The 16,263-nt window shown below is 48.2% G+C and overlaps 1 protein-coding gene across 1 annotated transcript in view; it reads left to right on the plus strand.

Moving 5' to 3' along the window:
- The window catches only part of INTS9 (integrator complex subunit 9), a 69,692-nt gene extending 62,293 nt beyond the window's left edge, over positions 1–7,399 (plus strand). The window contains exons 15-17 of the mRNA XM_081854719.1: positions 4,496–4,594; positions 5,505–5,642; positions 6,712–7,399. Of these exons, the coding sequence (XP_081710845.1) occupies positions 4,496–4,594; positions 5,505–5,642; positions 6,712–6,888 (414 nt within the window). The 3' untranslated portion in view covers positions 6,889–7,399. The remainder of the gene's footprint in view (positions 1–4,495; positions 4,595–5,504; positions 5,643–6,711) is intronic.
- Positions 7,400–16,263: the final 8,864 nt, after the last annotated feature.

The following is a 16,263-nucleotide window of genomic DNA, read 5'->3' on the forward strand; positions in this document are numbered from 1 at the left end:
TGTTTTGCTATTTATTTTGCCTTTTTGTTTCGGCAGCTCTTTTTGTTCAGCTACTTACTGATTGATTGATTGATAGTGTGACTGCAGTACATTGCTTATTGCTTTCATTTTATGGATCAGTGGTCTCGTTAGATAGTAAAATTCATGTTAAATTGCTGTTTTAGGGGTTGCTTTTAAAAGTCTGGAGCGGATTAATCCACTTTGCATTACTTTTTATGGGAAAACACGCCTTGGTTTTGGAACGCTTTGGTTTTGGAACAGACTTCTGGAAAGGATTAATTTTGAAAACCAAGGTACCACTGTATTGCAATGATTCACAGGCTAGCCTTGCGTGATCTCTGAAGAATCTGATGGAATCCAGTTCAGCCTCTGATCTAAAGCACTGCCTTCTTCCTTGCAAACAAACTTTGCACCACTTTAGAAAGAGCCCACAAGCTGAAACTGCCCCCCCTTTTATTGCAGCTCAAAGGGGTGTCATTTAGCATAGGGTGTTAAAAACGCAACGCAGAGCCCTGTGTGCAATTAACTAGCTTCCCTAACGAACGCAGGGCTTGCCCCCACTGCTGCATCTCCCCATCCAATTTAGAAGGGAGCGCTGATATGCTCATTTGCATTTAAAGAGCCCATTTGCCTGAATTGGAACTCCGAGTCCAGGAGCGTGTTTCTAATTGGGAAAATAATTGCCCCCCTTGCAGCAGACTCTCCATGTACTTAGCTGTTCTCGAAATGTGCTTATTTCTCTGGTCCCGTTAAGCCGAGGAGTCATACAATGAAGAAAAGAAGAAGAAGAAGAAGAGTTTGGATTTCATATCCCGCCTTTCACTCCCCTTCAGGAGTCTCAAAGCGGCTAACATTCTCCTTTCCCTTCCTCCCCCACAACAAACACTCTGTGGGGTGAGTGGGGCTGAGAGACTTCAAAGAAGTGTGACTGGCCCAAGGTCACCCAGCAGCTGCATGGGGAGGAGCGGAGACTCGAACCCGGTTCCCCAGATTACAAGACTACCGCTCTTAACCACAACACCACACTGGCTCTCAGTGAGTTGGGAGTTGCATTGAACAGTAAAAGTCAGACCCATCCAGAGGGAGCCCACTGGGCTTATGAATGGGCACTACCTAGGGGTGGGCTGTACCCCCTATGTTTAGTTTCCCAGTGGGAAGATTTTGGTTTGCTTGAGAAATTCTTGACACCCATGGAAAAATACCTATTCCCGCTTTGTATTTCTTTGACCGAATCAAAAAGTTGCCCGAGCAGAGCCATTTCCACCTTTTCCACACTACAAAACTTCCCTCCATTTTTTTAAAATGATATTTTATTAATTTTACAAAAGAAAAGAAAAATTACGATAGAACACCAACATTCAACGATAAAAGCAAGCAATCAAAACCCGACCAAAAAAGAACCGAAAAAAAAGAAAAAGGAAATGTTACAAGCCTAAAAAAAAAACTTCATAACCATATTTTCCTGACTTCCACCCACCCTCCTTTCTTGTATTCCACTTTGATGATTAATTTAGCAAGTTCATTTTTATTAACATTTATCCTTTAAAAAGTTCCTTCACATATTGTATTGTTCAAATTTTGTCCAATATCTATCCCTTCTTTCATACTCTTAATTATCTTATTCACTAGAACCCCTTCGTTTCATTTCAATGTCCTCAACATTCAAAAATTTTACAATGTTTTTGTAGATAGTTTTTAAACTTCTTCCAATCTTCTTCCACCTGCTCTTCTCCTTGATCTCGTATTCTGCCGGTCATTTCTGCCATTTCCATGTAGTCCATTACTTGCATCTGCCATTCTTCCAAGGTGGGTAGGTCTTGTGTCTTCCAATGCTTTGCGATGAGAATTCTTGCTGCTGCTGTGGCATACATAAAAAAAGTTCTGTCCTTCTTTGGCACCAATTGGCTGACTATGCCCAGGAGAAAAGCCTCTGGTTTCTTACAAAACTTCCCTCCAAACCCCTGCTGTTAAAGCTATATGGGGTTTTGTGGTGGCAGCTGGGATCACTACAAAAGGGATGGGCTGAGCACAGGAAGGTGCCTGAAACATTAGGGAGAACTTTCTGACAGTCTTCTTTGGCGATCTCTTGTAGCCAAGTAAGATGGTATTCCATGAACACACTCTTAACAGTGTGTCTGTGATGGTGGAGGCCAATTCTGGACCGACACGTCCTTCCACAGTGGGGACTTAGGTTTCCAGGTGGGAGTGAGCTCCTGTTGCTCTGTCCCAGCTCCTGCCTACCTAGCAGTTCGAAAGCACACCAGTGCAAGTAGATAATTAGGTACCGCTGCAGCGGGAAGGTAAACAGCATCTCCATGCGCTCTGGTTTCCATCACAGTGTTCTGTTGCACCAGAAGCGGTTCAGTCCTGTTGGCCACATGACCCAGAAAGCTGTCTACAGACAAACGCCGGCTCCCTCGGCCTGAAAGTGAGATGAGCGCCGCAACCCCATAGTCGCCTTTGACTGGACTTTACCATCCAGGGGTTCTTTACCTTAACCTACCTGATCACGGTGAGGGTTTGCCAAGCATTCCTTCCTCTTAGCGCGTTTCTCCCTTTCGTCCTGAGTTCGAGCGTCTTCAAAGCCCACGACACATTTGATAAAGGCTGTTCTCCAACTGGAGCGCTCACAGGCCAGTGTTTCCCAATTGTCGGTGTTTATACTACTTTTTTTTAGATTTGGCTTGAGAGAGTCTTTAAACCTCTTTTGTTGACCATCAGCATTACGCTTCCCATTTTTAAGTTTCTGACAGACAGTGGAACGGTCTCCCTCCAGAGGTTGTGGGCTCTCCCTCCTTGCAAGTGGATAGCCATCTGTCAGGGATTCTTTAGCTGTGATTCCTGACTTAGAATCATAGAATCATAGAATAGAATAATAGAATCATAGAATCATAGAGTTGGAAGAGACCACAAGGGCCATCGAGTCCAACCCCCTGCCAAGCAGGAAACACCATCAGAGCACTCCTGACATATGGTTGTCAAGCCTCTGCTTAAAGACCTCCAAAGAAGGAGACTCCACCACACTCCTTGGCAGCAAATTCCACTGTCAAACAGCTCTTACTGTCAGGAAGTTCTTCCTAATGTTTAGGTGGAATCTTTTTTCTTGTAGTTTGGAACCATTGCTCCGTGTCCGCTTCTCTGGAGCAGAATCTTTTTTCTTGTAGTTTGGAACCATTGCTCCGTGTCCGCTTCTCTGGACTTGCAGGGGGTCAGACTGGATAGCCCCCTGGGGTCCCTCGCAGCTGTACGATTCTATGGTTCCGTGAGTCAGACCAATTTTCCGCCCAGCTCAGCGGTTCCCAAGCCCACTCAGTGACTCAAGCCGTTCCGATGTGGGTTGCGATACTCTCCCTGCCCATCCTTCAGTGCCAGACAAGCCGCCCGCCACCATCGTGCCCGCTGCCTGGCAAGCGCCTCCGCCCTTTCCGCTGTGTCCTTGGGAAATTAACTTCTACGGGTTTATGAAATCCTAGGCAAAGGCACCTCCCCGCTTTATTCCTTAAACGTTTTCAAGCGGCCCTGGAGACTCATTACGGTCCCTGTAGCAGCAAAATGGCTTTAATGATGTCTGTGATGAAAGGCTTTTTAATAAAAAATTTAAAAGCCTCCGTTCGGCACACTCCCGCCCCCGAAAAGGAAAGGAGGGGGGGGAGGACAGATCACGCTTGCCGCCCATCTACCGCAGGCCGGATCCTCTGCTGTTCCCATGTTCCTTCCAGGCCACAGAATACAGAGGTTCCAGTCTGCCTTCGCTGGACCTCTCTCTCCTTCTTCCTCTTAATGGCAGACCCCAGGGCAGCACTGCTCAGAAACATACTGGGAAGCCAACATAGAATAATTAACAACTCATCAGCGAAACAACTGCAATCCATAAGACTCCTTTAACGAAGCAACAGCTGAGAAATAGGCCGAGGACTTCATTGATTGTAAAAAAAGAGAAAAAAGTCAACAAGGAAAAAAAACCAAAGGATACTACAAATTACAAAAAAAGTTAATTTCTACTGTGACTTCCAGTCACCCCATCGAGGGTCTTTTGAGTAGCACACTTTTCATTATCACTGCATACTTCTCCCAAATTTTTATTTTAATACGGTTTTCTGTGTTCATACAGGTGTCAGTCTAAGCCTGACATTTTTACATTAACATTTTTACAATGCCCTTTCAGATATTTTCTGTAAACGTCCCACTCTCTAATAAACATTTCTTCTGTATTATCTCTTAATTTTTCCCGTCATCCTTGCTCATTCTGTGTATTCTAATATATGTACCTCAGGGTGCAGGGAAAGAAAGAAAGAAAGAGGTGTCAGTTGTGCAAATAATCCCTTTTCGGAGGCTTCCGGGGTCCCTGCATGCTTTAAAAGTTGCATTCTGTGGGAGGAGTGTTGTGCATCCTACTGGTTTTCAGGAAAATCAAATTGCCTGATTGCACTTGAAGTGGCTAAATTTGCTCGTGTGTGTATGTGTGTATAAATTGGCTCCATCTTTCTTTCTCCAGCTTGCAGATTCGCTTGTGCCTACCGAGATGAAACCGGGGATATCCTTGGCGACCATTACGGCTGTTTTGCACACAAAAGACAACAAACATGTGCTTCAGGTAGGGTGTGAATACTGGGGTGCTGGCAGGGGGCAGGTTTGGGTGAAGGCCGCTAACCGTGACTCCGATCCCTGGGGTTTCCCAGTTAGTTAACCAGCAGTTGCGCTCACCAAATCCCAGCAAAACCCCTGGGACAAAACGTTTCTCTTTTTTGTGTGTGCTGAGGTTCTCAAGAGAAGCTGAACCCCTTAATCAAAATCAATTCCATTTTGGAACAAACAGCAGGCAGCCGAGAAGGATCCTGGGGCTCAAACCTATTCATTTTTATTGCTGTTTATTTGACTTGTGTTTCTGTGCACACACACACACACACACACACGATAAACAGCTCAGAAGTAAGGTAAGCTGAAAGTCCCCCTCACCCCCTAAAAAATCTCCACAATTTAGAATTTATTATTTCTACCCCGCCCATCTGGCTGGGTTTCCCCAGCCACTCTGGGCAGCTTCCAACACAGTATTAAAATACAGTAGTCTATTAAACATTAAAAGCTTCCCTAAACAGGGCTGCCTTCAGATGCCTTCCAAAAGTTTGGTAGTTGTTCTTCTCTTTAACATCTGGTGGGAGGGCGTTCCACAGGGAGGGCGCCATCACCCTCTGCCTGGTTCCCTGTAACTTGGCTTCTCATAGTGAGGGAACCGCCAGAAGGCCCTCGGTGCTGGACCTCAGTGTTCGGGTAGAACGATGGGGGTGGTATACTGGACCGAGGCCGTTTAGGGCACAGTTAAAGCGACAACTAATTAATGCACAATTAAATGCACAATTAAAGCGACAACATGGTTTTAAAGCGGGAGAAGGCAATCCTCTTTTATGCTTCAGACTTCCCCAACCTGGCAAACTCCATGTGCTTCAACCATCTCTGAATAGTTTAAAAACATAAAACCGTATGTCAGTCTCCTTTTGCATCGACAGCTCCCCCCAAAGCCTCCTCAGCCTCAAGGGGGCAAGAAGAGGAAGCGGGTGGCAGATGAAGTTCCGGAGCTGAAACCCGTCAAGCCTTTGCTGAGCGGCTCCATCCCCATGGACCAGCTGGTGCAGACCCTGGAGAAGGTAAGCAGCGGCTGCCTTCACGGCCAGAGCATCAGGGCGGCGGTTGGCACCCGTCCGCCTTGAGAGACAATGGAGTGTGCCTCCGGGGGTGAGAAACAATGGAGTGCGCCTCCAGGGGTAAGAGGAAATGGAGTGCACCTCCGGGGATGAGAGACAATGGAGTGCGCCTCCGGGGGTGAGAGACAATGGAGTGCGCCTCCAGGGGTGAAGTCAAACCGCTGTGCCAGCAGCACCAAAGGGACCTCCCTGGGGTGCCAGCCTGATGGGCAGTGTGTCTGTAGGTCCTGGGCTGTTCGGACAACAAGACCCCCCTCCTCTCGGCCTCACTGATGTGGGCCAAAGGAAAGCAGAACAATGTGTTTGACACCAGCTTGGTGGCAGGAGTTGCAGGAAGGAGGCATACAAGGCTAAAAGCAGGGGCATAGCTGTCCCCATCTGCAAGTTTCCATCAGGAGGAGCATAGAAAGAGGACGATGTCCTTCAGTTTGTTAAGATAAAACGTATTGCGGAAAGAAACTACTTTTGCCATTTTTATGGATGTTTATTTTTCATTTTTTTAGGCTTGGTGATATTATCTTGTGTTGATTGCAGCCGTCATTGTATCGCCACCCTGTTCATTGTTTCATAAATATACCGTATTTTTTGCTCTATAAGACTCACTTTTTCCCTCCTAAAAAGTAAGGGGAAATGTGTGTGCATCTTATGGAGCGAGTGCAGGCTGCGCAGCTATCCCAGAAGCCAGAACAGCAAGAGGGATTGCTGCTTTCACTGCGCAGCGATCCCTCTTGCTGTTCTGGCTTCTGAGATTCAGAATATTTTTTTTCTTGTTTTCCTCCTCCAAAAACTAGGTGCGTCTTGTGGGCTGGTGCGTCTTATAGAGTGAAAAATACGGTAATTCAGGCAAGGGGCAGCTGACCCCTGTACACCTTTGTTCGTGCTGAGTCATAAAATCAGAGAGTTGGACAGGGACCCAATTCCCTGCAATGCAAATCCTCCCCCATTTGCCACACTGCCTCTGGTTTGCCAGCTGAGCACCCCCCCCCCTTCCCTTTTCCCTGTCCCTCTGCAGCACGGCTTCAGCGACGTGAAGGTGGAGGACACCCCAAAAGGCCACATCGTGCTCTTCCAGGACGTGGAGACCCTCATCCGCATCGAGGAGGACTCCACGCACATCATGTGCGAAAGCGACGAGGCGCTCCGGGTGAAGCTGCAAGACCTGGTCCTCAAATTCCTGCAGAAATTCTGAGGCCTTGGCCTGCCTCGGAGTCCGGCCGCTGTGCCCGTCCCCCCTTGGCAGGGTCAGAAAAAGAAACGGGCTGCTGGCCCACAGAGAGAGCAGAGAGGCTCATTTTACAAATTGCACAATTCTCCAGAGTGTGGTTGCCGGGCTGCCGTGCCATTTTGAAAACCGGGAATAATTAAACAGGCACAATCTGTCCACTATCGTGACACAGCGATGGAGGCAGCTGTCCCATATCCCCCCACCCCAAAAGTGGACATCACTGGGGCATTTTGTAGATTTCCAGCAGGCTGCTTAGCAGACCTCCATGGGCCCCCGGTAGAAGTTGGGGGGACAGGGGAGGAGACACAACTTTTTGTAAACAAACAAACAAACAAACAAACAAACAGGAAGTGCTCATGAACCGCGTTTCCTGTTCCATTCTCCGGAAAGTTTAACAACACTTTTGGACTACAGCTCCCATCAGCCCTAGCCAGCATGGGGGAGTTGTTTACCAAAATACCTGGCAGGTACCAGCTTGGCACCCCCTATTTTGGCACCCCTAACCCACCCCCCTATTTTGGAAGGGAATAGCCCCTATTATTTTTAAATGAAGTATTTTGCTTTAAGATTGTTTGTGACGATGCGTTTCCGCCGCCTGTCAGTTCTCCTTTGTGTTGTAATAATGATTGTTTACTCAAAGCAATGCATTTCCCCCCCTAAAATAAAACTGAGAGACCCGGTCATAGTTTATCCCTTTTTTATTAAAAGAGACCACCACCTTATTGTTGTGGGCTTCCAAGACTGCATTGGGCACCAATAAAGGCTTTTCTTAAGGAGTGTGGTCAGATAACCAGCTCTCTAGTGTTTTGAATTAGCGTATTTTTCGCTCCATAAGACGCACCTAGTTTTTAGAGGAGGAAAACAAGAAAAAAAAATTCTGAAAGAAACAGTGGATGTATGAATTTTGTGGTTCATGCTGTGGCCACAGACATGATATGTGATTTGACGGTGAGTTTGGGGTAGCCCAATACAAAAATCCTGCGGATCCATGTGGATCCGTGCTTTGTAACCATGTTTTTGCGCCATTGCGGCCCCACAAAACAATGGATGCGTGTGTTTTTTGGTGCAGGCTGTAGCCATGGACATGCTATGTGATCTGATGGTGAGTTTGGGGTGACCCAATGCAAAAATCCTGAGGATCCATGTGCTTTTACCTCCCCCCTCCCAGGCAGCCTCCTTTATCGCTAGAGTCCCTTATCTCCCTCCCAATCGCTTGCTGATCAGCTGCTCAGTGGTTTTGTTTCAACACCCCCTTCCCTCTTTCTAAAATAAAAAAGTACGATCTGCTTTTTGCCCCTGGGCAATTCGGCTCCAGGGACCACACATTCGCTCCATAAGACGCACAGGCATTTCCCCTTACTTTTTAGGAAGAAAAAAGTGTGTATTGTGGAGCGAAAAATAAGGTAGTTGCAGGTCCTTTCTGGATCCTGTGTAGTATGTTCACGGGGAGGGAATTCCAAAGGGTTGGGGGGCCACAACAGGAATGGACCTCCTGATAAGATGGCAGTGCTTTCTCCTTTCCTCCTGGTCCTGGTCCAGCATCCTCATAGAATCATAGAATCCTAGAGTTGGAAGAGACCACAAGGGCCATCGAGTCCAACCCCCTGCCAAGCAGGAAACACCATTAGAGCACTCCTGACATATGGTTGTCAAGCCTCTGCTTAAAGACCTCCAAAGAAGGAGACTCCACCACACTCCTGGGCAGCAAATTCCACTGTCGAACAGCTCTTACTGCCAGGAAGTTCTTCTTTTCACATCTGGGCTCCAAATGCATAATGAGCTCCCCCAACGAACGAAAAGAGAGACCATTAAGGAGAGATCAGACCAGAGTGATTGGCGGCTGTGGGAATAGCCAAACCTCGAAGCCACCATCTCATCGGCCTCCCATGCAAGTGGTGACACCTGTCTGAGTCTTGTATTAATCGCCTGCCTAATAGCCTCCGATTTCCCTCCGCCTTATATATATTTACAATTTCTAATCACAGCCATATTTTACTGCAACCTGCTGTCAAGGCAGCAGCGATCCTTCACTGGTTGACTGCAGAAGTTTCGTTCTGTCGGTAATTGATGGCTTTTGCTTTCCACCACTTCCTTTCCTTCCTGGACGCCATTCATTATTAACTGCAGGGCAGAGAGAGAGAGAGGTGGGAAGGAATAATCCAATTACATTCCAAGTTTTAACAGGCTTATTCCAGAGCCCCGGGAATTCTGGATTTGTGCACATTGGTGCTCATTAGCTCTCATAGGCTCGCAGCTGTCACTTCTTTCAAAAAGCAAGGCGCTAGTCCACATGGAACTGAAGGCAACGGTAAAAATGCGGAGACAGGTTTGTGCCTGCATGAGTGCTTCCCCCGCAATCCATGCTTATAACCTGCTAGGATAGACATGGAAGCAAGAGGTAGGAAAATGTCAATCATAGTTCAGTGGTCTGGATCCAATATTTTTGCATGTCTGTGACTGGGGAGCACCGTCCTCTTCCAACAGAGCAGCAAAACAAACAAAAAAGGACTTTGTACTCTGACTCTAGTTTTACACTCTATGGGAAATGTGATTCCTCATCTCCTTTTTTAACATTTAAAAATTGTGCTGCATGTGCCAATATAGTTGATTATCTCGTTACAAGTAGACCAGTTTTGTGACTTACAACACCCCTGAAATGCAGCACAGTGTTAGTACTGCCAGTTATAGGTGGGGCTGGAGGCCGCTTTGCCTTTTCAGCCAATTTAATTTAATTCCACACACGAACACACATATCCCAGCCCAAATCCAGTGTTCAAGCAGCACAGACAAGTTGCATATTCCAATATTTTAAAAGAGGAAATGCGTTATGTGCAAACTAAGAGCAGGCATTTGCACAGCTAGCAAACCAGTTCCCGTAATTTGCAAGCCTGTGTTGCCCAGATGCTGAGACTTGGTGGTTTGACAAGCTCAGGGTGGTGGGGTGGGGTGGACCCTTAACCTTAACCTGTCAGCTGCTGATTTCTGTGCTGGTGCCCTGCAAAGCGGGAGGGAGAAAGATTTGTGTCCCCCCCCCCCCGCCCTGTGCAACCCAGTTTGCTTCGCAGTGCTGCGAGCCCCGCAGAGCAAGGCTGAAATCCCAGGTGTGGGAACTGCCTTTTCGGAGCCCGAGAAGAGATGCTGTTTATTCCTCGCTGCAGCCGGCGACACTGGTTCCACGTCCATCACATTTATGCTAAATTGAAATAACACAGATGCAAACAAATTGGAACAGCAAGGGGCTGGAGACCTTCGCTGTGCAGAAACAGCACACAGAAGCTGATGTCTGAAATCGGGAACAAATTCCCCACTGGGGCCCACAGCGAGAACCTGCAATGAGCTGCTCAGTGGGGCACAGAGCGAGTGAGCAGAGGCGCGTTGGAGTGGGGGGGGGAGCAAGAAAGCTTTGTATTCTCATCCACCCCACTGGCAAGGTCTCTGTCGCCTCCCCCGGCGACACGCAGCCTCCATTTCTGTATTTTATTGGGTCTGTGGCCAGAATCTTTAGCTGAACAGAACATTTTCCTTGGTAGTTCCTCCAAGCTGGGGCATGTGGGATGCATAGGTAAAAGGACCCCTGACCATTAGGTCCAGTCGTGGCCGACTCTGGGGTTGTGGCGCTCATCTCGCTTTACTGGCCAAGGGAGCCGGCGTACAGCTTCCGGGTCATGTGGCCAGCATGACTAAGCCGCTTTTGGCGAACCAGAGCAGCGCACGGAAACGCCATTTACCTTCCCGCCAGAGCGGTACCTACCGTATTTTTTGCTCTATAAGACTCACTTTTTCCTTCCTAAAAAGTAAGGGGAAATGTGTGTGCGTCTTATGGAGCGAATGCAGGCTGCGCAGCTATCCCAGAAGCCAGAACAGCAACAGGGATCGCTGCTTTCGCTGTGCAGCGATCCCTCTGGCTGTTCTGGCTTCTGGGATTCAGAATATTTTTCTTCTTGTTTTCCTCCTCCAAAAACTAGGTGCGTCTTATGGTCTGGTGCGTCTTATAGAGAGAAAAATACGGTATTTATCTAATTGCACTTTGACGTGCTTTCAAACTGCTAGGTTGGCAGGAGCTGGGACTGAGTAACGGGAGCTCACCCTGTTGCGGGGATTTGAACCGCTGACCTTCTGATCAGCAAGTCCTTGGCTCTATGGTTTAACCCACAGCGCCACATAGGTCCTAGCTAAGGCTAAGATTCCCCAACCCATAGCTGTAATTGAAATGGAGGTGGGAATTAGTTTCTCAGTCTATTTTAGCTGAGAAGGGGTGGGAAGGGAGTTTGGTGGCCTTAGTTAGGACCAGGACAGAAGTCCTCATAGACAAGGGGGAAATAAACACTATGCAATATTCTGTTACCGGGCAATCTCAACACTAAGAAAGAAAATCAAGCTGCTAGGCTGATGTCAGTGGAAACAGAAGGAAACTAAATGCGGCGTTCATTCACAAAGGTGTTGATAACACAGACATCTTGGCATCGGTAAGCCAAGTAGTGGATTTATTTCCAGTAGAATTAAGGAACTAGGCCACCCAAGGCTCTGCTGCTCAGAAGACAGGGTGGCATGTTCACAGTAATTTAGGGGTGTCCAGGTGCTGCCTTTTCACCCCCACAGCAAACTTTTGCTTGCACAATAATAATTAATAATAATAATTTATTATTTATACCCCGCCACTCTGGGCGGCTCCCAATCGAATGTTAAAAACAATACAGCATTAAATATTAAAAACTTCCCTAAACAGGGCTGCCTTCAGATGTCTTTTAAAGAGAAGGTGGCAGCTTATTTCCTTCCACAGGGCGGGTGCCACTACTGAAAAGGCCCTCTGCCTGGTTCCCTGTAACCTCACTTCTCGCAATGAGGGAACCGCCAGAAGGCCCTCGGCGCTAGATCTCAGTGTCCGGGCAGAACGATGGGGGTTGAGACGCTCCTTCAGTTTTACAGGACCGAGGCCGTTTAGGGCTTTAAAGGTCAGCACCAACACTTTGAATTGTGCTCAGAAATGTACTGGGAGCCAATGCAGATCTCTCAGGACTGGTGTTATATGGTCTTGGTGGCCACTCCCAGTCACCAGTCTAGCTACCGCATTCTGGATTAATTGCAGTTTCCGGGTCACCTTCAAAGGTAGCCCCACACAGAACGCATTTGCAGTAGTCCAAGTGAGAGATAACTAGAGCATGCACCACTCTGACAAGACAGTCTGCGGGCAGGTAGGGTCTCAGCCTGCGTACCAGATGGAGCTGATAAACAGCTGCCCTGGACACAGAATTGACCTGCGCCTCCATGGACAGCTGTGAGTCCAAAATGACTCCCAGGCTGCGCACCTGGTCCTTCAGGGGCACAGTTACCCCATTCAGGACCAGGGAGTCCCCCACACCCGCCTGCCCCCTGTCCCCCCAAAACAGTACTTCTGTCTTGTCAGGATTCAACCTCAATCTGTTAGCCGCCATCCATCCTCCAACTGCCTCCAGACACTCACACAGGACCTTCACTGCCTTCACTGGCTCTGATTTGAAAGAGAGGTAGAGCTGGGTAGAGGTAGAACTTTCCCTTCCTTCTCCCCCGAAGCCCCTGATGGACTCTCAGAATCTGCTCCAGAGGATTGTCCAGAACAGATTTTTTTTGGGGGGGGGGCAGGAGAGGAGAGGAGAGTGAGAGTGGTCCCATTTATCTCCTTCAGACAAGGTGGGAAATCTCCCCTCCAGCAAGATCAACTTCCTTCGGAATAAAACCACCCGGCCTTTATTTGAAAGCATGAACTATTCTTAACTGGGAGCTGCGTTGTTTAAAATAAACAGTGATAGTGCAAAAACGGCCTCGCCACGCCCTGCGTTGCTCAAGAGCTCGTGCTCAAATTTGTTTTGACTGCACATCACAAAAAAAATCCCCTTCCACGTTAAATATTGTATTAACTGATAGCACTGGATTAAAACTCCAGCCACACACTAGAAAGGTGATTTATGATCTGCTTTTCCTTTCAGAGCAAGTCTGATTTCGCTCTTATTCTAGGCAGCAGCAGAAAAGGAGGGGGCTGTGTGTCCCCTCGTAGGGATGTGGGGTAGAAAACAGGAAGGGGGAGCTGGAGGTGGGGGCAGGGAGAATTCCTCCAGACCCATGGCATGGTTGGAAATAGGTCAATCCCTCCTCCCCATTCATCCTGGTCCTTGGCCAGTTCCCTGCCAGTTTATTTGCCAGGCCTCTTGGCAAGTTTATTTTTAAAAAGGGGGGAGAGCCAGAGACATTCAATGTGCTAATGAAGAAGTTTCCCAGCTCTCCACCCCACCCTGACCACTTGAAAATTGCTGAGGGATGTATTTTCTGTCTGTTGAAATAATTTCAATGCATCATGCTCTGCGCGGTTCGATCTTTTAATTCTAGCCTCCCATTCACCTTGCTGCTAATCTTCTCCACTCCTTGCAAGTGTCTTCTCCTCTCAAACTTCCCTTCTGGGCAGAGGGACACATTCTAAGAACAATGGAGCAACCCCTGTCCCTGCCATTGTTCACAGAGATTGCACAGACCACAGTTTGGGAACCCCCCCGAATTAATGCATTGATGCATTAATTCCTGAATTGCAGGGGGCTGGACTAGATGGCCCTCGGAGTTCTTTTCCAACTGTACCACTTGTTTAATGTACAGTCATACCTCGGGTTAAAGACACTTCAGGTTAAATCTTTTCAGGTTGTGTCCTGCGGCGACGTGGAAGTAACAGAACGGGTTACTTCCGGGTTTCGCCGCTCACACATGTGCAGATGCTCAAAATGACGTCACACACATGCACAGAAGCGGCAAATCGCGACCCGTGCATGTGCAGACGCGGGTTGCGTTCTGCTCAGGTTGCGAACAGGGCTCCAGAATGGATCCTGTTCGCATTCAGAGGTACCACTGTATCGTCTAGTTTGGCCTGTAGGCAAGTCCCTGTGCCTCCTTCAGCCTCAGTAGCCCCTGTCTGGAGTAAGGGGATAATGTTGGCATCCGTCTGTCTTGGGAAACTATGAAGGAGGGTGCTTTTGTAGGTGAAGTCACACTGCTGAAGAGTCACAGGGCCTTGCTGTAGCTGTAGAGACTGATACTGGAGAGACATGTTTTGTTGCAGCTGGGGCAGATGGAGGCTTCCGGCTGTGCTTCTGCAGATGCACCAGGGCAATTATTCTCTCTGTGCTCCTCCCAGCAGTCATTCCTAGTCTGACCTGACTGCCTGTCTCCAGGCACTGTTGTCATCTCCCTAGCTTACAGGGGGGTTGTGGGGGAAATTAAGTGCTTTGAACATTTGAAAGCATGATATTGAATGTTCAGTAGCATTACTGCCTGCCCGAACGATAACTTCAAAATAGTCTCAGTAACTTATTGCGATACCCTCAATAACCTCTGATAAGTCTGCTTGGAAAAAAACTTAAAAATCTCCTTCTTATATCTCACTGATTCCAACTGCTTTCGCCGTTACTGTTAATCTGCGAAGAACTCTTGCAATGTGGTAGATGATCGATCAACGTAAAAAGCCACTCACAGAGGAAACCACGGCGAAAGGTCGCGAGGCCACCTTATCTGTATGAAATACCAGATTGGGGGAGTCACAATGCAATGCTGCTAACTGACTGACGCTCTTCAGAGAAATTGCAGCGACTCAAGATGCGGTCCTAGACATCAGCCGCCAAGGAGCGCAGCTGGGGTGTTCAGAATGTGCCGTGGGTCACCTGTCACACAATGGAAGCCGTGTGGGCTTGACCATAACACAAAATGGTTGCCTTGAGGGTGTGGACTGACACCGCATGTCTGCTGGCGTGGGCTGGGGTGGCACAATACAAAAGGGCTCCCACTGCGCTCACAGGGAGAGAGATGCTCTTTGAACCTCTTTGCCATCTTCACATATCTGAAGGCTGTCCCATGAAAGAGGGAGCAAGCTTGTTTTCTGAGGCTCCAAGCCAATGGATTCAAATTGCAAGGAAGGAGGTTCCAACTCAACCGTGGGGAGAATTTCCTGACAGTAAGAGCCGTTCAACCGCAGAAGAGACCTCCCCCAAGAGATAATGGACTCTCCTCCATTGGAGGTTTTTAAGCAGATATTGGATGGCCAATATCAGGGATTCTTGAGCTGCAATTGCTGTGTTGCAGGGAGTTAGACTAGATCAGGCTTCCTCAAACTCAGCCCTCCAAATGTTTTTGGCCTACAACTCCCATGATCCCTAGCTAGCAGGACCAGTGGTCAGGGATGATGGGAATTGTGGTCTGAAAACATTGGGAGGGCTGAGGTTGAGGAGGCCTGGACTAGATGGTAGGGAAGCGGGTGGCGCTGTGGTCTAAACCACTGAGACTCTTGGGCTTGCTGATCAGGTTGGCAGTTTGAATCCCCGCAATGGGGTGAGCTCCCGTTGCTCTCTAACAGCTTCTGCCAACCCATAAGTTCAAAAGCACATCAGTGCACGTAGATAAATAGGTACCGTTGTGGCGAGAAGGTAAACAGCATTTCCATGCGCTCTGGCTGCCGTCACGGTGTCCCGTTACGCCAGAAGCGGTTTAGTCCTGCTGGCCACATGACCCAGAAATCTGTCTGCGGACAAACGCCGGCTTCCTCAGCCTGAAAGTGAGATGAGCACCGCAACCCCATAGTTGCCTTGGGCTGGACTTAACCATCCAGGGGTCATTTACCTTTACCTTTACAGTGGTACCTTAGGTTACAGACGCTTCAGGTTACAGACGCTTCAGGTTACAGACTCCGCTAACCCAGAAATAGTACCTCGGGTTAAGAACTTTGCTTCAGGATGAGAACAGAAATCACGCGGCCGCGGCAGCGGGAGGCCCTATTAGCTAAAGTGGTACCTCAGGTTAAGAACAGTATCAGGTTAAGAATGGACCTCTGGAACTAATTAAGTTCTTAACCCGAGGTACCACTGTACCTTTTACCTTAGACTAGATGCTGCACCTCCCAATGCCTTTGTTGAGAACAGATGGGACGGTAGTCACCCAGTCCCATGAAAGGTGGCCAGGTTTATGGGGCGCACGTTTGATATGGGGAGGATGAGCTGGTGCCAAGCAGGGAGTGAGCAGGGAGAGGAAAAGGACTCAAGCAACAGTGGATATTGGAGGGGAAGTTTGTGGAGAGTTTCTGAGGTAGTGGTTAAGAGCGGTGGACTCGTAATCTGGTGAACTGGGTTCGCTTCTCCGCTCCTTCACATGCAGCTGCTGGGTGACCTTGGGCCAGTCACACTTCTCTGAAGTCTCTCAGCATCACTCATCTCACAGAGTGTTTATTGTGGGGGAGGAAGGGAAAGGAGAATGTTAGCCGCTTTGAGACTCCTTCGGGTAATGATAAAGTGGGATATCAAATCCAAACTCTTCTTCTTCATGGCCAGTGTTAGC

Source organism: Podarcis erhardii (assembly GCF_964252035.2).
Source record: "Podarcis erhardii genome assembly, chromosome: 3".
Classification (NCBI taxonomy): Eukaryota; Metazoa; Chordata; class Lepidosauria; order Squamata; family Lacertidae; genus Podarcis; species Podarcis erhardii.